Source organism: Pleurodeles waltl, chromosome 3_1 (genome assembly GCF_031143425.1).
Source record: "Pleurodeles waltl isolate 20211129_DDA chromosome 3_1, aPleWal1.hap1.20221129, whole genome shotgun sequence".
NCBI lineage: Eukaryota > Metazoa > Chordata > Amphibia > Caudata > Salamandridae > Pleurodeles > Pleurodeles waltl.
The window spans coordinates 575,026,359-575,049,638 of NC_090440.1; the positions used below are offsets into that span (position 1 = coordinate 575,026,359).

Sequence of the window (23,280 nt, forward strand, 5' to 3'; positions counted from 1 at the left end):
ATCAATTGCTGGAAATTCGACCCAAGAGCAGAAAAATTCTGTTCTATAAGGTGGAAGAGCCTCAACCACAAATGTCAAAGCACCCCCTTGGACTGTAAGGCCATTAAGTAATAAATGATTAATGAGGGGGGCCTCATATTTACAGCATTACCACCCGCTGCGGGTTTGCCATAGTGAATGTAGTGGTTCAGAGATAAGCACACCAATTGGGGATCAATCATTTTAAAGTTCAAGCTGCCTGTTCAAAGTTTGTTTTGAAATTCTGGTCACCGAAGGCAGGCACACGGAAGACCGTTAGTTAACTTTCTTTGTTTTACTAATATGGAAATACCAACAATAGCAATGTCATCAGCATGTTGAGCACCCTGTCACAGACAGGGCAATAGTTGAGGGTACAGGCGGGTAGACACGTCTACCCACTATTTTTACAGGGTGGACTCTGTCTACTATGCCAACAGTTCGGGCACCAAAAAAATTTGCAAAACTTGTCCTGGAGTTAGGGGGCTAAAGAGATTCCAGCTGGGCCCATAACAAAGGCTGAAGTTAAGGGGCCATCAGGCCTCCTTTTTTTGGAGTAGCCTTGCTTGGCGCTATCAGGCGCCTCACCACTAAATGCAATAGAGGGGACACAAAGGCACCCAGCTTATCTCTTCACAGGTACTTAAGAAAGTCATGCTCTTAGCTGTGTTCAGTCCCTGTATCTAAGAGATATGTACACTGTAAGAATGTCATATTTGTTGGTTTGTATCAGTATTTAACAGAAACAACTATTTAAATAGCACTATTTTATTTGTCTTCATAGCACTACAGCGCACTATAGTGCTTCTCATCCTAATGCAGGGTATCAGAGTGCTTTACATCACCCATACATATTATGCATTGACCATAAATCATATGTGTGTCAATCAATGTACAGGCTGTGTTACATTCCACAATGAGGGTTACAAGGTGTAGGAGTCACATCCTTCATAGAGTGACTTACAATTTATGACCTGCAAGTAACAAAAGGATCTATGTATTAGAAGCAGTAACCCACTTACCCATTTACATAAAATAAAAATCTGTTATCTGCGTGTTGCTTTGGAAGAGACATATAAAACCTATATGCTACTTTGATTCACACTAGGACTAGACAGTACCCAGATATATTGAGAAAATAAATTCAACTCCAGAGTAATTTTACCATTAATATTATTCCCTGAGATTTAGATGGCACACAAAGATCTCTGCATCAGGTACCTTTTCCCAATAAGATATTTTAAAATGCAGACTTTGCAACCAATTAAGCAGACTAGATTTACAGTTAAGTTTCTTCTTGTTGCAAATTTTTTTTGGCAGTGATTTCAAAAATAAATGTAAAAGTTGAGGCCCAAATTTTCTGTTGAGGTTACACAACCTCAAACATGACGCAAAATTAAATTTGTTACGTATTATAATGCCCTCAAATGCACTCATGATAGACCTGCTAAACATATGCCACTTCTTGCAATGTCAGTTCCTTCAAACATTGGAATGTAATGTATCGTCAGATGTGACTCCATAAGGAACGGACGGAACACTATGGAGAACTGGAGAAGATTTATAACTCTTTTGGACTGATTTCATTTATGACTCTTGCCTGCACTGGATGGCAATCATTCTGTCATTTATTACAGACTTCTTTGTCTCATTTTTCATTTGTTTTTTAATAAAATTTGTACTATATGGAGTTTAAACAAGACGGTGCTTGTGTTTGAATAAGACTTAGAGGCCTTTGACCCTCTCTTCCCGGAGAGTGTTCACTATATATTTCCTGACTTGGCAATGATCTACTTATGGCCACCCCGGTTTTGCTGAGATGGAGCAATGATATGGATACTAACAAATCAGTATGTTTTCATATTTAGTTCCGTGTCGTAGATTTGCTCCAATTATACTTCCCCTTGTACACCTATGAATGGTATTTTATCCTTGGTTACCTTCCCTTTTCTACTACCTACTTTAATTTACTATAATTCACAGTAAGGGGTTCTACTCCTGTTAACGCCAGTCAGCACTGATGTTCTAGAGTATACAAGGACTCCATCTTTAGGCCCCAACATTCCCTGGTTGAACTTGAACGCCCCCCTTTACCGTGCAGCGCGACACTGCCTCTTTGATTTAAAGAATTCCGAAGGTTTAGAAAACAACTATTCATGATGCGCTTTTGCTGTAGGTAGTAGTGCCTGAATTTGCCTTTACAGTAAGAGATCCCATATGTCTTCTCCCTAATGCCCCAGAGTACACAGATACTTATTTTGCTTGGTGTGGTCTATTATCTCTCCACCCTTTCATTCCCTCTCCGACCATGAATGATTCCGATGGATCCCCTCGCAGTTCACAAACAGAGCCACGCCGGGTATCAGGAGTTTGATTCCAGATTCGGTGTTTATCACCATTTTTGGAACCACCCTTTTTTTATTCACTCCTATAAACTATTTCTTTCAACGTCTGGCTACGTTAGACGGGCTCTTCACACGAGTTCTGTAACCACATCCCTCTGGCCTTGCAACGTCACACAGGTGGCGCGACTTATTTAATGTAAAGAGATAAGCAAGAGAATTCGTCTTGCTCTGTCTCCACATCTCCAATTGGGAGATCCCTTTCGTCACGTTTTATCCTCCAGCAATTCCCCATTAAGGGCTTCTCGCCGGTTCTACTATTCTCACGGGTAAGCCATAGGAATCAAAAGCTGGCTCCCTAATGAATTTAAAATGTACCCGATGTGTAACTCTTTGTTCTGAGGACTTTTTTGCAATGTTCTTGCATTCTCGTATTTTTCGCTACAATCTGATATTTCTTCAAGCATTCCGTCTTGTTATTTAGACACATTGGTATTTTTCGTTCATACTTAGGTAAGAGGCATCACCTATTTTATATTTTGTGACTCTGCACAGTGCCCTTATTTTACTCAACCTCAATGCCGCCTTTTACTCACAGGTGTCCTCATATTATTGCATTCCCTCTAGTATTCAGATATTGACTCCTCAAGATTGGCAACCAGTATGTATCCCCCTGTGACTATCATAACATTACTTATATTTCGGTTACTCCTAATTAATTGTAATTATATTTATTCTTTTACATCAGTTTCCCAGGTTAATATAATTTGTCCTGATGAGACCCTGATACTGGTGAATGGGTCGAAACATAGTCTACAGTATACAAAGACACTCCTTGTAGTGTCCTGTTGGACACGTTCTAGTGTTTGGCCAGCCTCTCTGCTGAGGGCTGGCCTCCCACCTACACCCCACACCCACCCAACACAGGCGTCACCGGTCAGGTGACCCTGGCAATAAAAAGGGCCGGGCGCACGTGCCCAGGGCCAGTTCTCCCGACCATGCCAGGTGTCTGTGTGATTTATTCTAGTAGCATGAGGGCCTAGGGCCCCAACACTACATTGGCGACGAAGGTGGGATCTGACCCACCCTAGCGGTAATTGAGCCTGAGCGACGAGGACAGCACCAACGACGTGCCTGCTAACCCCACCGGGCATGAGGTGAGCCGGGGGTACAAGGAAAGAACCATCCCATCAGTGCGTGCTTTCCCCTCGACAGACTGCCGCTGCTGAAAAGGAAGAAAGCGCAATGCAGCCCCAGCCCGAATAGCACTTCGGAGGAAGGTAAAGGCTGTCCTGCTGCCCCTCCCCGCATTTGCCCAAGGCCGCTCCCGTGTCGAGTGAAGCGCGGCCGCAGCATGTGGGAAGGCTGCCGGGCCCGCGCAATGTGCACATACGGTGCTGTCGTGCATTTTGAAATATAGATAAGGACACCAAGCAATGGCCGGGGCCGGGGCCGGCCGCCCCTGCCCCCAAGAAAGTAATGCGGCTGCCGCGTGTGCCACACTGCTGCGGCCGAGAGTGAAGGAGATGGTGCGATCGTGCACCAAGAACAAATGAAAAGGCACTGGGGCCGCTTCCCCCCTCTGTTTTCAAGTAATGGTGCTGTTGCGCACCGAGAAAGTAAATGGTGGAGAAAAAGAAAAGCGGCCGGGCCGGTCGCCCCTGCCCCACCTTCAAGAGAGAACTGGCCCTGGGCACGTGCGCCCGGCCCTTTTTATTGCCAGGGTCACCTGACCGGTGACGCCTGTGTTGGGTGGGTGTGGGGTGTAGGTGGGAGGCCAGCCCTCAGCAGAGAGGCTGGCCAAACACTAGAACGTGTGTGACCGTCCAAGCCACCTGTCACCGGCTGCTTAAAGCAGATGGCATCACTGCCAGCATCTGCACATGAGGAAAAGAAAGACTGCACTAGCTATGGCGAAGTCCCTCCAATCACCCTCACTCCAGCAACATCACTTGTCGTCCAGGTCTCCGAATGGCAAGCACCATCATTGCCATGTGCATCACGGTATCCATCAAAGGAGCAGTTAAACAACCAGACTGGAGTCCTACACCTCTGCGTTAATGCTCTGAAGAACCAGTCAACCAATGACCAACTGCTCGCCCTGTCTGTATCCTGCTCTCGGTGACAAGAGCAAGTCGTGACCTAGACCCATCTACCCCTGTAAGTGCACGAGCGACCAGGCAGTGGCTCCTAGGAGGTCTTGCAGCTGCCCTATGTGGCACACAAGCAGCCCCAGCGCAGACCACAAGCAGTCCCGTGACAACCCAGACAAGGGGCCTCTCAAGCTTGAGAGAGGACTGGACATTACCCCACCGATGAAGTAAAAGAGACAGACAGGGCTGTGCAATGGAGGCTCCCAACAGGTCACAGCACACCAAGACTGTCTTCAGTGAATTAACATGACACCAACTAGACACCCTCCTGGCAACGTGATAGACAATTGCCCTGAGTCCGTCTGAGAGCCCGCATGCACTTGATCCATGTCGGCAAGCGCCCTGACCACGGAACATCCACCCTTGTGGTTGCACGAATGATTTGTCCATGGCTCCTGTCGGAGAGCCTGCAGCGGCCGGCAGATGGCCCACACGCAGCCCAGCACAGTCCATGCCAGGCAAACCCATCGAAAGGGCCTCGAGGAAGTTCCATAGTGAAGAATCCAAAACCGAGAGGTGGTCTGGAACCAGCTCTGCCATCAGAGGGTCAGAACATACAAAGGCTTCAGTGGAGGACCTCACGCCATCACAGATGTCATCCGTCTTCAAGGGATTGGCCTTCGTGAAGCCAGGATGTCTCGGCAAGCAGATTCACAGTAGACTCCACCAACGCTCGTGATGCACCCAATTCGAATGACGCACCCAATTCGAATGATATGCCCTATTTGAACAAATTGAACTGTAAACACCAACAGCCTCGCCACGAGTGCCCACAGGACTGAAGCACGGTGCATCTGTGGACACTTGTCCAACCATCTGACTGTCAGAGTCTGGATTTCTTCCACACTGTGTTCGTGCCCGGCTGTGACTGGTTAAATCATGAACTCATGCAGAAGGATCCGGGTGCTCCCAGCTGCACTTGCCCACGGTAATCCTGCGGCCTGCCTTCTTGAGGCCGAGAGACTGATGGTGGTGTTTTTTGTTACTCTGTTTTTCTCTTTCAGGTTGGACTTTGTTTTGTTCCTTAAAGTTTTGGAGGAATGTAGTGTCCTGCTGGACACGTTCTAGTGTTTGGCCAGCCTCTCTGCTGAGGGCTGGCCTCCCACCTACACCCCACACCCACCCAACACAGGCGTCACCGGTCAGGTGACCCTGGCAATAAAAAGGGCCGGGCGCACGTGCCCAGGGCCAGTTCTCCCGACCATGCCAGGTGTCTGTGTGATTTATTCTAGTAGCATGAGGGCCTAGGGCCCCAACACTACACTCCTCTGCATTGCTTTGCCTCACGTAGGAATTGCCCTATGTTGATATTTTGTACTAAAATAATGGCTGTCTAAATATTGTGTACTAATACACCACCATTTCACAATTTTTGATATTTTCTCATCCTTGGGTTAACTGGGGTTGCACTTATCACTATTTGTTCTTTTTTCTACTTGCAACAACATTGTTCTGTTTATGCCTTTGTGAATACATTTTTTGACGTTTCGCTTCATATTGCTGGTTGCTTGTAGTTACTTTTGATTTATGTCTGACAGAATTACTGTACTAAAGGAATTAACTTCGGCACGATTAAGTCAATGAAGAACGTACTGCCGTTATTTAGCATGATTAACTAAATGAAGAACTTACTGCCGTTATTTATTGATATATAACATAATAAGTTTCACGTGAACAGTGTTTGTTGAGAGAAAGCAGTTCCTGAGGTCATGGGTGGAGTGACTCTCTAGCTTTCACGTGCGATGTCACGCGCCATGACGTCACTTGCATACCCGCCTAACTTGGAAAGTCCCACCGCTTCTTTTTTTAGGGCTTGCGCCCTGGTCACAGAGACCATTCTGTAAGTCTGTCAGTATCATCAGTGCCTAAAAACACCACCAACGCCACAAAACCTCTTCATCGTGCCATTTTGTTAACTACGTGTATTCATCTAAGTCTGTTGTTTATGAGTCTATTCTTCTGCTGCCCAATCTTTCTTGGTTCCAATGTAAGTAACGCGTATTTGTTAACAGACCCGATTCAGACCGGAGACTGTCGGTATTTTAAGCCAAAAAATGCTTTAGCTGTACCCAGCCTGAAATTTGCATATCTCCTTCTTTCTAGTCTTAAAATGCTGGCACGAATGGAAAACGCTGTCTTCAGCTCCCAATGGCTTAAAACTGCCGTAACGTTTTATTGCAAGGCGCTTTCCTGCTCTTCAGAGCGTCCACACCGAGAAGCTGTTCTGAACACTGCCATGTGTACCGTCCCCTGAGATGAGGCACTCTCTCTTGTAGGCACAAGAGCGCTGTCAAAAGGAGCAGCAGCCCTAACCCGGTTTTAAGATGCGCGTCCCATGGTTGCCTGGATACCGGCGCTGACCTGGAAGCAGCACCGAGGTCTGCTTCCGGACACGTTTTGTTGATGTTGCATCAGAATTGGTGAACAAGGAACCGGGATGGAATCTGCAGCACACCAAAGTGAGTGCCGGCCGCGTTTAAATGGGCGTGGGGCTTTGGGGTGCTATAATAGTGTGGATTTAGTGTAGACAGCTGCGAATGCAGGGGTCTTGACGCCTCATGCACACGCAACTCTTTCCCATACAATCCTTAGAGTCACCTGGAGTTTACAGGACGTCAGGGCACTCTTCTAGTCAACGCCCCCGCCCAATAATTTGGGCATAGCAGGATATCCGATGTAGAACGTGGAGGAGAAATGAAGGCTGTGAGGCATGTCTGCTTTCCTCCGTATTCAGAATCCTCTGTTTTAAAGCCAGACTGTCATAGTCTACTTTCCTATCCTACTTTTGAGTGGGAGTGTGGGGGGAGTCTAACCTGCTTATGACCAACCCTCAGGGGAAGACAAGCGATGGGCGTTTTAGGGTCCCGACTCAAACAAAACCGTTGGAGTGAAACCTGCGCTTCTGTTGTGCATAACACACCTGCATGCTTATTCTTCCTTAGGTTACCGTCCTACCGGTGTCGATATGCATAACAAGTATGGGAACAACAGTCTGGTGTACCATGGTAGCGGGGTCAACAGAGTGTGGGCCGAGGTCAGAGACGAGGCTAAACAGAACAACCTATTCTGTATCTATTTTGTTTGCCTTTCACCTCCAAGTACCAGTATATAAAACATCCAAGTACCTGTATATAAATGCTCATGTCTAAAACATGGTAACATTGGCTTCTCCATGATTGGCATATTCGATTTACTAGTAAGTACATAGCAAAGTGCACTATGTGTGCCCAGGGCCTGTAAGTCAAATGCTACTAGTGGATGGGCAGCACTGGTTGTGCCCCCCACTACCTTAGCCTTTCAAACATGTTTCAGGTCTGCCATTGCAGAGCATGAGTGTGCAGTTTAAACTGCCAGTTCTATCTGACAAATGTACTCACTTGCCAAGCCAAAACCTTCCTTTTTCTTACATGTAAGACACCCCTAAGGTAGGCCTTGGTTAGCCTCCACGGCAGGGTGCAGTGTATTTAAAAAGTTGGACATGTGCTTTTAAGTTTAAAGTGTCTGGGTAGTTAACTCTTAAATTCTATTTTCACTATTGCAAGTATTGGAATTGCACAAAAACATATTTTAAGTGTAATTCTAATTTGGGAAAAGATAGAAAAATAGAGTTTGGTGTCTCTGGACTCACAATTTAAAAATACATCTTTTGGTAAAGGTGTTTTTTAAATTGATGCACTTCAAAGGGTAGTGACCTGACCCCACACAAAGGGCTGATAACCCTCCTCAAACCTCCTGGCAGACAGGACTGGACTGAAAGGGAACCAGGACACTTCAAAACCATTCTTTGAATTGTCTCCCCACTTCAAAGGCACATTTGGGTATACCTACTGGGCCCCTGACTCTATATTCTAGGAACACTTCTGGACTGAGAACATTCTACCAGGAAGAAGGATTGCAGTGTTGTCAGGAGGGACTACTACTTTTCTGTTTGCTCTGTTGTGTTGGCCTGCTACTTCTTGCCTGGGAGTGGGAGGCATGGATCGAACTTCCTACATCTTGCAATCTAGTGTTCCCCAAAGGCCTGACTGAGCTTGCTTCCTGTTTCTGAAGTCTCAGGGATGTCAAACACTTCCCCTACATCTTGCTACCAGCACCTGGGCTCCTGCTTTGAGTCCCGCTCTGCCAAGTGGTGCCAAATCTAGTCCTGGGCCCTTGGAGGCAAGTGTGGTGCTACAACACAAGAACTGACGCAACAACACCTGCGACTTCCTTGGAACCGAAGCAACCCTCTGCAGAAACACTGCTTTTGGCTCTGCCTGCACAGAAGCTAGGGACACAGCTCGCCGACTGCGCGAAGCAATGACCCTGACTTACAATGCAGCCCAGCTTGATGCATCGGAACCAGTAATCATCAATTCTGAACCTTGACACATCACCGGAGTTGCCTGATCAGGAAACAAAACGTTGCCTGCAAGCGTGACTAATGCCCTCCTTGGATCAACGTACTGTCACTGAGCAGCGACGCAACCAAGGTACTGTCAGTGGGTCTGTGTGACTCCTGTACCCGGCACGCGCTCTATAGAGGTTGGGCTGAACGTTTGGATTTTCCCCAGGCCAGCTCAACTAGAGAGTTCCGGTTGGATCTATTGTCTTCCAAGCACTGCATTTTGATTTAATCTTTCAACATTCATAACTTGGCTTGTGTATGTTGCATTTTTGTCCTTTTGGTCTTGTTTGACTCAGATAAACATTTGCAATTTTTCTAACCTGGTGTGGAGTTCTTTTGTGGTGTTTTCACAGTGTTACTTTGGGGTGTGTGTGTGCACAAATACTTTACACATTGCCTCTTTAATTTAGCCTAACTGCTCTGCACTAAGCTACCAGAGGGTGAGCATAGGTACAATTTGAGGGTGTATCTTACTTGCCCTGAGGATTGTGGTTCCTACTTGGACCGAGTGCAAACCTCTGCCAACTAGAGCCCCGATTTCCAACGCTGTAACAAAAAGCACTGTGACTATCTAGATTTTCATTAAAAGGATATGTTTCACAAATGTAATTACACCCTTACAGTACTTCACAATACAACTAACTCTTTGTTACCATTAACAGTTAAATATATCTATAAACTGAAGTCTATATTGGCTCCCAAGATGGGAGTACATACTACCTTTTAGATTTGCAGATGAACCAGTTATACACATTTACATTTCTTTCAGGATGCAGGCACACTGGTGAGGCGACTTGTATCTTCTTTAACTGCTTGTCCCATCTCTCCCTTCACAATACAGAAACCCTTTTCTTCCCTCTCAGTCTGAGACAAGGTGGTATTCGTACAATCTGGTCAGGATAGCTTGTTTTTAAATACAAAGTTTTAGAGCTGTTTTGGTAAAATTAAGAAAGCCTATGAAGTTATTCCCAATATATACTACCCACTTCGATCCTTGCTCTCCTGGGATATTGCTCTTATGTATGTGCAGTGAGGTCATTGGACTGCCAATCAATGCTGTGGTAGTGTTAAAGGTAGAGGAACACAAAGGTTCCCAGAAACCAGCACTCACTGTGATAATCCCCATCCAGAGCTAAATGAGACATGTAGTGTCTGCAACTGTGCCTAGGATGGTACCTGGGCCTACACATACAGTAGCAAGAACTGTGGCACAATATGAGTTATGCAGTCCCCACCATGTGGCACAGAGAATGGACTTTTGACTGGTTGACTAACCCAATGACTTTGAGTCACACATCTGTGGATTGCTGTGATATCCTGTCCGAAACTGCTGGTTTGGGTGTCATTTAGCCATCACACATAAAATCTAGAAACACCTTTAACTCGCCCCTCTAGGTCACAGGACAGTTCCAGGACCCTAGTCTTATCAAGGGACAGACTTCTGACTCTGCACACTCAGTAGGTTAGTGTGAGGCTAAGGTCAAAATCAAAGACCTGGGTACCAGAAGCACGCAGTCTGCAGTCTGGGCAGGAGAACTGAATTGTACATCATGCTGGAGACAGCCCTGTCTTAACAATGGGGTAATAGTATTTATTAGTCCTCATTCTGAATCGCACTGTAATCCTGATTTGGGCACTGATGGCAGTGACATGCTTATCACAAGAAATGTCTGCCCCAACCATAGGGTTCATTATAGTAGTGTCAAATCCAGGATTGTTAGAATGTAAGGCACTTTTGGCAGCTTTCTCCACTTAATGTACCCCACTGACACACAAAGGTGGCAAATACAAATTTACACCAAAAACCTTTGGCTTTTGAATAAAGCCAACTTTTATTTAGTTACAGCCTAAGTGTACTTAAGTGAATCCGAGTAAATTTTTTTCAACAAATTATTTATAGAAAAACAAAGAGATTATGTGAGGAAACATTGAAATAAAAATGCTGCAAACGAAAAATACAGTAAAGTATTTACAGTTGATTTAATGGCAGTGTGTTAATGTCCCAATTAGGTACTTGTCCTATACAGATTTGTAGCAGTTTCTGTGATCGGAGGACAAAGGCAGGGTGTAGTATCAGTACAAGTAATGTTCCAGGGGTAGCCTATACCAGATTTCCAGGGGCCAAGCATTCCAAAGGGGGTTGTGAAACAGGATTTTCATTAGGGGCGGTGAACTGGGAGATGTTCCAGAAAGGAATATGAATGAATGAATGGTATTGTACAGAAATATTAAATTACACATCACAATATACAATATAGCTAAAATATTGGAGTTATAAAACAACATGCTATATGAAAGTTTCATAAAATGTTTCAGTAATTTGCGTTTCCTTAAGGGGGCAATAAGTAAAGTCTAAAACGTTGGTCAATTTCCCAATGAACTGCCAGTCCTTTTCACAAAAACAGTAAACAATAGATTCCCTGATAGTTCTGCAGTTTGAAGTAAGGCATTCAGTATTTTTCCTTGGGTCAAATAAAGCACAAAAACAGTAAACAGTAGATTCGATGATTGTTCTGCAGTTTGAAATATGACATTCAGTATTTTTCCTTGGGCCAAGTAAAGCAGACAACAGATAGATAATATGTTCAATCAAGGGTAAACAGTTGGATTTCATAATTGACATAATGGTATAAGCATGAAATGGAATCTTAAATATTTAAATTTACATTTAAGTTCCAGTTAACAAGTTAAGTATTCTTGTTTTGTGCAGAAGTACAACTCTATTGTACAGTGTGCTTGTCTTTATTTCCCTAAGGTTAGGTCAGCTGCTCTATAAGTCTTCATAGCTCATATTATTAAACCCTTACACACGGAGCGAGGTAATTTGATAAGATGTGTTAATGGAGGCAGTTATTTTCAGTAATTGCCCAGTAAGCCACGACAAGACTCCTGATGGTTATTCAGGATTGTTATTTCTTCATATATTATAAAATCTTGAAGAATCTTAATTAGCCACCATAAAAACACAGATGTAATTTAACATTGCAGCAAAATTTATTGATGTTAGCAATGACAGGGATAGTTCCAGTTTTAATTTGCTGTGCGGATTCGAACCGAGATTCAATAAAAATCTATTTTTTATTTTTATATATGTAATGTTCAATTAGTTGATTATTATTTCCTGGAAGACTATTGATCCATATAACAGAGAGGGTACTAATTTAGACTCTATTACTTTCAAGGATTGACAAATCGCCCCACCTATAGGTACTCAAGAATCTTTTAACTGATTGCCCAATAACATGGGCCTTAGTTTTCAAATTTAAAATGTGATGTGAACATGTTAGCTCATTGTCTACAGTTAAGCTCACGTAATATTGTTTAACTACTTCCAAGATGTTGTCATCCATTTTGAGACTTAGATGATTGCAAGAGTTTACAAAAGCCATGATTTTTGTCTTTCCAGGGTTGAATTTGTACTTGTTTGTTGAATATCTGTAAATTTGACTATAACTGAAGACCCACCAGAGTCCGAAAGAAACTAAAAATGTCATCCACACCAGCCAATTTGCTAATAGCTATACCTCCTAGCCTTGGAGAAAGTGCTTAACTGCAGTTTAAAAACAATAACAAATCTGCTATTTACAGTGAGAAAAGGTGCAGGGCTAGATTACAGCCCTGTTTAAGGACCTTTGCAGTCAGTATCTTCTCTTACAACTCCTAGCTGACAAGGCTGGTTTCTTCAACCTAATTTGCAGCCAGGTTTTATTGTGCAGAGATATTACAAACTGCAGTATTGTTTGACCGATTCCCTATTTCTCCTAGAGTTTTTTTTTTTCCTGTTGATTTTTTCAAATGACAAAGAATAATCTATATAACATAAATACAATTTAAGACTCCTCATTAAGGTTTTGTTTACTAGAAGTTTAAAGGCAATGATGTTCTCCACCATTGAGCATCAAGGTCTAAAACGTTTTGATTTAAAGGAATTAAGGGCTTGATTTAGATCTTGGTGGAGGGTTTACCCCGTTACAAACATGATGGATAATCCGCCTGCTGCATTACGATCTCCATAGGATATAATTGGATCGTATTACGGCAGATGGGATATCCGTCACATTTGTGACTAAGTATTCCCCTCTGCCAAGATCTAAATCAGACCTTAAATTAGGATTGGTAGATCACATTTACAATTTATGTGATATAAATTTTGCAAAACGTTTTCCTACAGTACCGAGAATCAAAATAACGTGATAATTATTTGGATCCCTGTACGTTTTTTATGCAAGGGGTGTATAATGGCCCCTTTCAATTAAAATAGATTAGTGCCCGATTCCAGGGCCCATGCAAATAAATTGTGAAGTAGATCACCCCGCGAGTGAATGTCAGCTTTCGTCACATCAATTGGAATACCATTCATACCGGCTACTTTTAAAGAGCATTACTTCTTTATTAACATCTCTGTTTCCTTTCTGGAAGTCCTTGGATCAGTATTTGAATACTTTGAAATTTCAGGTGAAATGGAACCACTGCTGGAAAAAAGATAGTCTGCATGCAATTTCTAAGTCTCATATGGCATAAAATAATCATTAGCAGTTCTACGGGACCCAGTGCCCAAATCAACTTGGGACCAAAACAGTTTGTAATTTTAGGTTTTCATTTCTGAATTTCATGCCTATAGTGCTTTTTTCTGTCCTCTATCACTATATCTCTCCATGGAGTTCTTTGATTCTGTAAGAGTAGCCTCAACTGTTTCCGATGTTTCCTTTTTGCTGCAGTTGTCAAATAGTCTACATTTTTGGAATAAGAGATCGATCTATTAATTGATTTGATTTGGTGGAATTGAAATATATTTTGCTTGCCTATTTATCCCAATCACAACACCAGTTGGCTGGTATGAAATAACACTTCTGAGAATCAAGATGAAAAATGATCAAATGTTTTTTGCTTTATACAATTTTTTATCAAAAGTAACATTCCACTTGACTGTTCTTAAATCGGTTGAGTTTAAAGTGCCATCTTAGTGTAGGTCTTTGGTCACATAGGTATTCTAACTAATAGATGATGTCATTTGTTGTGGATTGTGATCACTTTCTTCCTTCGTGCTATTTGATAATTGCACAAGAAGAAGGAGGCAAGGGGAATAAATTGAAATCAATAATGCTTTTTTAGTTAGATGAAATAAAAGTGAGTATTGCCGGTTGATCTGAAAGAAATCTCTCATCCAGAGCACGGAATCGTGAGTCAGAATATGGCTTCCACATATAATAACTTTTGGCTATGTATTATTCCATCAATCAATCAATCAATCATAGATTTGTAGAGCGCAGCTAATCACCCATAGGATGAATCAGAAAAATCATCTGCTGGGAGATTCATTCAATGGTTAAATATTAAATTACTATTGAAATCGCCTGTAAAGATTATTTTGCCTGAAGAATTATGATCCAACATTTGTTCAAGTTCATCAAGCATCGCCCAAATGCCCAATTTATTCTTTATTAATGATGGAGGAAAGTAGACATTCAGGACCTCAGTACGACCCTGGTGGTCTTAAAACTGCCAGGGCCGTGGTAGCGGTCGGTCTGCCGCCAATGTGGTGGTCGGACAACAACATTAGGACTGTGGTGGTTGTGTCACGGTCGGGCCGCCAACACTGCCAGTTTTCCTCCACTGGAGGGGCTGGCAGTGCTGGCGGTCCTAATCTGCCAGGGCAGCGCTGCCCTGGGGATTACAAGTCCCTTTTTCGCCGGCGATTACTTGGTGGTAGCCCCGCCATGCAAAGGTTGGCAGAACCGGGGTGCATGGTGCCCCAGGGGGAAACCTGCAGTGCCCATGCCAAGTGCATGGGCAGTGCAGGGACCCCCCTGGCCAGCCCTGTTGCGATTTTCACTGTCTGCTCTGCTTTTCTTTGCTGACAGTGAAAATCGCTACAGGTGCTGGTGCACCCTGCGCACTACAGTATTGCCGCCAGCTCTGTTATGAGCCAGCGTCAATGTTGTTGGCCATTTCCCGCTGGTCCATCAGGCGGAAACTCTGTTCTTGCCCGCTGACCTAGTGTGAACTCTTAATGGGGCCCATGGGTAGGGGGGCTGCACTGATGTAACCTGACCGTGGGAGTTTGACGGACAGCCTTTTCCGTCCGCCAAACTCATAATGACCCCCTCAGTATTAAAACTTGTTTTAGCCTTTTGTTGCCTAAAGTGGTTATTAATATAGGTTCTGATTTCTCCTTAATTACAGTGGTTTTTACGTTTATACTATTGTAGAATAATATTAGCAAACCACCAGCCGGATGACCCACGGACCTCTATTTAGCTCGAATTTCATATGAAAGGAAATTTGGTAAGTTGAAAGATTGCTTATGCTAGGTTTCCTTCAGACAGGACTCTTGATGCAAGTCGAAAAAGTTTATAAAATGATCTTCACTTTGATTTAAGTGTCTTTCTATTCCGGCAATGTTCGAAAAGCAGATAAGCAGCCTATCAGCTTCACAAATGACTCTGTTGCTCTGTTAGCTAGGTATGAATCGGAGCTGACAATACTGATTTGAAAGCTGGATTGATGAATTTGTAATAAAGACCTGACGATCAGTCCCTGGTTGCTTACCAACATTAATGCCCAAGTCCATGTTATGTACTGTGCTGGATGGTCTCTGAAAATTATATGTTTTGTTAATGGGCCCACTGTGTTGATAGTCACTCTTGTAATATGGATTAATACTTTTTGATAACAAAATGACTCAAGATACTAACTCAGCTTCCCTAGTCATTATTTTTTACACTATTTATTCTGTAGACCAGATTGTCTGAGTGAACTCAGATTTGGAGCTAAGTTTTTGAACAAACCATACACTTATTAAATCTGTGTAAGATATATCCTTCAAATCTGGAAAATGGCATCAATTAAAAAAAAATATTTAGATGACTGGCAGTATTGTGTGTTTCTTGTGATATATATTCTGGAGTAAAATCCAGAGTGATAGTTTCCTTATCAATATTCACTAGCAATAAAGGTATCACATGGGTAATGGTAGGAGTAGAGGATGTTAAGGAGTATTTATTCAGGGCAGTGGATGTTCTGATCCTGCAAGGAAAGATTTTTATTACTTATTTCATCCGTCATAGACAATGTTTGATTAAGTTGAGAGCCGTTCTGAACATTCAAATGAAAGTTGTGTTCGAGAACATTATAGCAAGAATTGCAAATCCATCCATTAAAGTTTTAGCAATAATTGTGGACTCTGAGTTCTGGTGTTTAGAATCAGACACATTCAGAACAGTTAACAACTCCTGCTTGCCCAATTGAGGCACAGAGTTGGCTGCAACCTTATTTCTGGTTAATAGCTATACTGGGTGCCGCTGTACATGTGATTGTATTGGTCTACACCTCTTATCCTCCGTTCTGTTCGAGCGGGATGGTCAATGTCCTTAATTATGTCATAGCCTTCTTTTTGATTAAATATTGGAAAAATGTTTTTTTTGCTTAAATTGTGATCTGCATGTAAAGGATTAGAATCTTTAAGATTAGATTATTTAGTCTTCTTAATTTTGTTTAGACCGGGCTTACTAATTTACGGTTGAAATTCATCATTAGGCACACTCAATAAGAGGTCAGTTAAGACTTAATTGTGGTTTGACTCAACAGTTATTGTTTCAATTTCAATTTTATCTGACTGACTAGGAAGACAAAAATCTGAGTTTAGGCAGTCACCAGACTCAATAATTCAATTTGGTCGATGATCATTGCAATTATTGATATTATTATTATTTTGTACTGCTAATGGACAGACATTACTCATCTCGTGGCATACTTTGAAAGGGTTTTGACTGTGGAAAAGTGAGCTTGACTTACTGTAGCATTTCCAGTATAAGTTGCAGTAAATTCAATATGTCTTGAAAGATTAGGTAAATAGAGTTCCAACTTTTCAAGAGCTTTTTGACTCTTAGGGAGATTGGACTGAAGATTGCAGATATTTTGAAGCACAATTTCATTGTCCTTCAACAGAGATGTTTGTTCTACAAAGATAGAGGAATATCTACAGCATCATCCATTTTTAAGATGGTTGTAATTTCTCCCATTGCTTGCACTACTGGATAGATTGCTGAAGTAGATACATCATTTTGATCCATTTGGTCAGTAGGCACATTGGTTAAAATTATTTTGTGCAGTTTTAAACAAGACTGCATATTTACAGCAGACAGATCATCTAGACCAGCTAATTCTAATATCATGTTTGAATCAACCAAGGAGTGTGCAAGGGGATTATAAAATGAGCAGCTGTATGGATGGCTCTGTGTCTTTTCATTTGAGTCTTCAGTCAGAATCAGAGTTACAGAAGTAATGAGAGTACATTTTCAGAAATAGTTAATTAAAGCTGTCATCATAGATTTATATTGTGAAAGAGGAAAATGATGTAATAGAGCAGATCCATCCGAAGAGGCACAAAGACAGAAAGAGCAGGATTTATGTTATTCAGTGAATCAGCTTGAGTTGATGCAGTAGGCCCTGTTCTAGTAGATTCCACGGAGGTGAGCCACGTCTGAAAACAATCTTTAAACAATGTTTGCCTTATCGGTCTCGATGCCAAAGTTTATGTCCTTGGCTGCGTGGGCGAAGAATCCAAATCAGCTGGATTTACATTTGCATCTTTCAAGGGGCTTTCGGTCAGTAAAGGTGACTCGACATTTAATTTTGCAGTTTTCTTTTGTGGCTTTTGTTCTCATATTTGAGACTACATGAAGCAAAACCAGAAGTTTGATCCTTGGGTTGTTCAAGTGGCTGGTCCAATTTCACAAGTTTTGTTCCGAACCTACACAGATGTGTATATTTATTGAGTACACCATGGTAAGGGTAATAAAAAGAACAGACACACTGAGAGTATTCAAACCCCAGTTAGTTTTCCTTAGGTTTCGCCTGCACAGCGCTTGCGATGTGCTTGTGAAGTGTTATGTTACTTAACAAAAAAATCTTTAAAGCTCTGTTTGTTCGTTCAAATGTTGCTTGAATTTGCTTGCTTTTTATTGACTAGCAGGTCACTTTCTGCTCTTCTGCTTTCTGTTCTGCTTTTGCCATCGGTTAGAATGTGGCCGCAGTACACCTTCCAATTTTGGTGATTGGTTACTTATTAGCGTTTGTATGTGAAAAGATGAACTGAACAGAAGTCAATTCACGGTCAAATGTGTGTAACCATGTCGGCCATCTTGCAGCGGAGTATTGAGTGCAGATGTAAAGCAATCAGCGAGTGGGCTCATGTTGTGTTTTTCATTACTTAATAAGTACATTTCTGATGATAACAGTGTAAATACTAAAATTATTTGAGTGTTTGTTTCTTAAATTACAACTCACTCATTTTTAAAGAAAAGTCATTTGTATAATTGGGCGACGTTTTATTTTGAAATTTTACTCTCAGTGACTTATCAACAGGCAGTCAAAAGTGCAGTTGTCTTGCAGGCACTAGGGTCATGGTTTTAATGGTGCAGCAGGTGCAGTGGCAAAGGTGCCACAAGGTTTCAAACACCCTCTAAACACAGATTATTGCTAAATGTTACTACTAACAGGCATTCACAAGAGCAGTTACCTTGCAGGCACCATGGCCATGATTTTAGTGATGCAGCAGGTGCAGTGACACCAATGCCAGAAGCTCTAGGAACTCCTCTAAACACCAAATATTGCTATATTTCACTACTCAATAGGCAGCAACAAGTGCAGGTACCTTGCACGCAATAGGGGAATGATTTGAATGGTGCAGCAGGTGCAGTGACAACGGAGCCAAAAGTTGTCTTAAATCCTCTAAGCATCAAATATTGCAGTATTTTACTACTAAACAAGCAGTCACAAATGCAGTTATCTTGCAGGCACTAGGGTCATAATTTGAATGGTGCAGCAGGTGAGGTGGCACCAGAGCCTAAAGTTGTCATAACTTTTCTAAGCACCAAATATTGCAGTATTTCACTACTAAACAGGCAGTCACAAGTGTTGTAACCTTGCAGGTACTAAGGTCATGATTCTAGTGGTGCAGCAGGTGCAGTGATACTGGGGCCAAAAGCTCTAGGAACCCATCTAAACACCAAATATTGTTATATTTTGCTACTAAACAGGCAGGCACAAGTGCAGTTACCTTGCAGGCATGATATGAATGGTGCAGCAGGTGTAGTGGCACAGGAGCCAAAAGTTGCCATAACACATCTGAGCACCAAATATTGCAATATTTTACTACTAAACAGGCAGTCACAAGTGCATTTGTCTTGCAGTCACTAGGGCCATGGTTTTAATGGTGCCACAAGGTGTCAGAACCCCTCCACAAAAAGATTATTGCAAACTTTTACTACTAAACAGGCAGTCACAAGTTTAGCTACCTTGCAAGCATTAGGGTCATGATTTTAATGGTGCAGCAGGTGCAGTAGCACTGGGGCCAAACGTTGTCTTAGCTCCTCTAAACACCAACTGTTACTATATTTTACTACTAAACAGGCAGTCACAGTTGCAGTTAAAAGGGGCATGATTTGAATGGTGCAACAAGTGCAGTGTCACTGGGGCCAAAAGTTGTCATAGCTCCTCTGAACACCAAATATTGCTATATTTTACTACTAGACAGACATTCACAATTGCAGTTACCTTGCAGTTAAAACATTACTGGAATCTAATACAATGCATATTAAATAAGGTACAAATTACAAGTTTGGATCCCTGGGATATTAATTCAACATATATAACAACATAAACAACTATTAACGGTTTATCAGATTTAAAACAAACATTATAACTTTTTCCAAATATTTATAGTCCAGTTAGTAAGACAGAATGCAAAAGAAAAAACAAAGGTGGAACCTACTGGCTTTGCCAATGTTTGTTTGTAATAGTTGTTCTTTGTCACTTCCTGATTGTCGCATGCACATGTATTCAAGTGATTCCTTGAATAACTCCCTGAGTGAGCCGCCACTAACATGTGAAGGAGGATACTTGATTGCAGAGCCAAATAGCCAAAGCCACTTGCCACCTTTAAAGCATAAATTTCCCTTTGCCCTTTGCCCCCTGACCACAGACCAGCTGCAGCATGTACACTCCATACACACAGCCTCTCCTGCTGGCACTCCTCACCAGCCGAGATCCGTAATGTATCGCTTCAGAGTCTCTCTGCAGAACTGTTTACCTATCAGATGACGATACTCAGGATGGATATCTCCAGAGGAAAGCCATAGACCGCGCAGTAGGAAGCTGCGAGGTAGCAGGGAAGAGGCATCTGTAACTGCCAGTCTGACCAATCCAGCATGCCTGATGAGGAGCTCAAGTGGATCCAGAAGCTTCTGAGGCATTTTATGCCGTCAGTGAGGACACCAGCACAGGGGCAGGAATTGAACCAGAAAGGCCCCCAAAGAGCCTCAGGAGGACTGCACTAGGGCCCACCAAGCCTGGCTGAGCCAAGATCATCACGGGTCAAATACACCAAGAGAACCGCCTAGAAAATGAAATGGGAATGTAAAGCAGTAGACCCACTGCTTGCTGGCTTGGATGCAGGAATACTGGGATGCGCACACCCTCCTTCACAGTGTCACAGGCACGCAAGCCACGTAACCAAGGACTGCGGATCATTCTGAATTTATAAAGGAGGTTGTGGAAAGCAGTTTGAATCAAAGATGTAGTCCATGCTTGAGATGCACAGGGCTGTGTGAATATGCTGGATCTTCCAGAGGGACATGAAATAAGTTCCCGGAGTGAGGGACAAGCCTTTGATTCCAGAGAGGAAGGATAGAGTACTTGGACTGTAAAGGCGACACATAACATGCTTAAGTTCTTGAGAATGAAATGGACTAGGCATAAGTACAAAACATAACCTCTTAACAGCTATGCCAATTATCTGTGCTTGAAAAGATTTGCTGGATGGAGATCGAGGGTTGATGGCAGGGGTGCAGAACAGCTGTTGTGAGATCTGAATTTACAAGACCTGCCTACTTGCAAGATGTTCACACATTAGTAGCCATAGTCAGTTTAGATGCAGAACTCCTATCATTTTTCCTGGGAATTGTTCTTTTCTGGTATTTCTTAGCTTTTTTAGCCCTTAAGTTCACTGATTTTTACTTGAGTTTCATGCAAGAGAATATTTATGTTGGGACAGCAACTATACACCACATTTACTCATTCATAAGTGAATTCTAGCTGTGTTCCACAATTTTCTTATCTCTTTGGGCAATTTCTCTGGCTAAATCTGAAGTAATCTCAGTCAGTAGTGCATGTCTTTCTGAAAAATGCTTTACCATCTGTATTGTTGAGGTACATGTTTTGTATTGTTATGTTTTGAGCATCCAGTTTCAACCCATGTCAGAAGTGGTCCAGCTTCTTTGTTTTTCTTTGCTACACTGAACCAACTTCAGTCTTCAGTGTTACACAAATTATTCCCCTTTCTGTTTTTTTCTATTGGTGTTCCGCTAGATCTGTGCTCAGTTTTCTACTTTTTGGGCTCTAAGTTCTAACTGAGATTATGGCTTTCACATTCCCACTAGTATAATATTGTACCTTATTGGAGGTATTCAATACACTGCTTATTTGACCAACATCATTTCCTGAAGGACTGTTTTTCATCTCAATGATTTACTGCTATATTATGTTGTACTGTCAGGGGTAACAATGATGTTGCATATGGGCTTCAACAATCTGCTCTATGCCACTGCATTCTAAGCTACTCTACTCCACCCAGTGCCACTCCACTGTACGCCCCTGTACCCTACACCACTCTATACCACTGTGCTTTATCGCACAACTCAGTGCTACCACACTCTACCCTACACCACTGTGTGCCACTTCACTGTACTCTAAAACAATCTATGCCATGGCACTCTGTGCCACTACAGTGTACGCCTCACTAATCTACTCTGCACCACTGACTCTATGCCACTGTAATCTGTGCTGTCACCCTGATCTGCACCTTTCTACTGCATTCTACTGCTTCTACACCTTTGCACTCAATGCCAATGCACTCAACACCACTTTACGCAAAACCTTTGTACTCTATATTACTGCACTCTACGCCAGCTGCTCTGCAGTGTTCTTCCCACAGCACAGTAGTGGTTACCCCCTTCATATAAGTACCCTATTCCAGAGTTCTCCTAAAATCACTATTCTTTTGCCCACTTTCATGCACTGTTGTTTGCTGAAAACTTAATCCCCATACCTTTATTTTGGGCATTACTGGACAAACCTCAAAATATAGATTTTTCTATTGCTCATTCATACCTACATTAGAGATGAAGCTGTATGCTTCTCTTTGGAAATCTAGTCTACTTATCTGCTTTTGGTTCATTTTAATTCATACTGTCACCATGTTGAATGTGTGCTTAGTTCAGCTAGAGATTACTTGATTGTGTCTCCAATTAACTTACACTCGTGTGCTACTTATGATGCTTGGCTGGTCATGTATCCCCTTTGTGCCAGGGATATTTATGGCCTGTAACATCTCATATTTCTTTTCCTAGTTCACATGACTTATGATTTTATTCTTATTATGGGTGCTTTATACTGATTAGGAGTCTCAACCACAGATGTCCTTCTCGAACATCTTCATTTTCTTTCGCTGTTCTGTGGGCTACTGTCTATAGATTACTACTGCTTGCGTGTCCCCATATTAATTTTCTTGATATTTGTACTGTTTTTTTTCTTGTGAATTCCATCTCTTTAATTCAATCATTTTCTTATCTGACTTCATCCAAAACAGATTTGATCAGTGATCTGAGACCTGGTCATTCTCTAAACTTTGCCATGTTTTTTTCTTCCACTAAACATCCTGTCATGCTTCATTGTAGCCATCTCTTGAGTTTTATTTCCTTTTACCGTAGTTGGATCCTTGGCTTTATAGTCCCTTTGCTAGTAGTCAACAAGGGAGCCTCCAACGTTTGAGATGAATCTGATCTCTTCCAAACACTTGTAAGACCCCTCAAGATGGTCATTAGCCAGTTTTGTCGAAAAATTGGGACAGCTATTAGAATTTCTTCTGCAATAAGTAATTACCTGACTAACAGCCTCCGAGTCTCTACCTTGGGCTCCAGCTCTTTCTACAGATAATCTCACTGTTGATTGAATTCAGTTTGCTAACATATTTTTGCAACTGTCATTCTATTACACTTCTGTTTACATTGTATGGGTTTTCTACAGTACCACAGTGTTTCATGTTCTGCTACAGAAATGCGTTTGCTCTGGCAAAAACAAGCTATCTGGCCACTAAGGTTTGTTTCTAAGCAGCATTCAAAATCACCATGTCAAATTAAGCGCGATTTCCAGTGAAATCTAATTGCTGTTCTTCTTTTGTTTTGTAGCTCCTTCAAAGTATGTTTTTACAATAACTTCTTTATTGTGATTCGTCTACCTTTAAGATTTAGTCGTTGGTTTCACTCCACACATGCACACACTTTTCCATTTTTATATATGTTTTTAGTTTTACTTTGTGTTT

The 23,280-nt window shown here is 42.2% G+C and overlaps 1 protein-coding gene across 2 annotated transcripts in view; it reads left to right on the forward strand.

Annotated features, from left to right (window-relative positions):
* The first annotated feature begins 6,844 nt into the window (after positions 1 to 6,844).
* Positions 6,845 to 23,280, forward strand: part of CARS1 (cysteinyl-tRNA synthetase 1) — a 344,636-nt gene continuing 328,200 nt past the window's right edge. Inside the window, exon 1 of one of the 2 annotated variants that reach the window (XM_069223014.1) lies at positions 6,845 to 6,972. In XM_069223014.1, coding sequence (XP_069079115.1) covers positions 6,951 to 6,972 — 22 coding nt within the window. In that variant the 5' untranslated portion in view covers positions 6,845 to 6,950. The remainder of the gene's footprint in view (positions 6,973 to 23,280) is intronic. The other variant, XM_069223013.1, reaches the window with a different exon arrangement.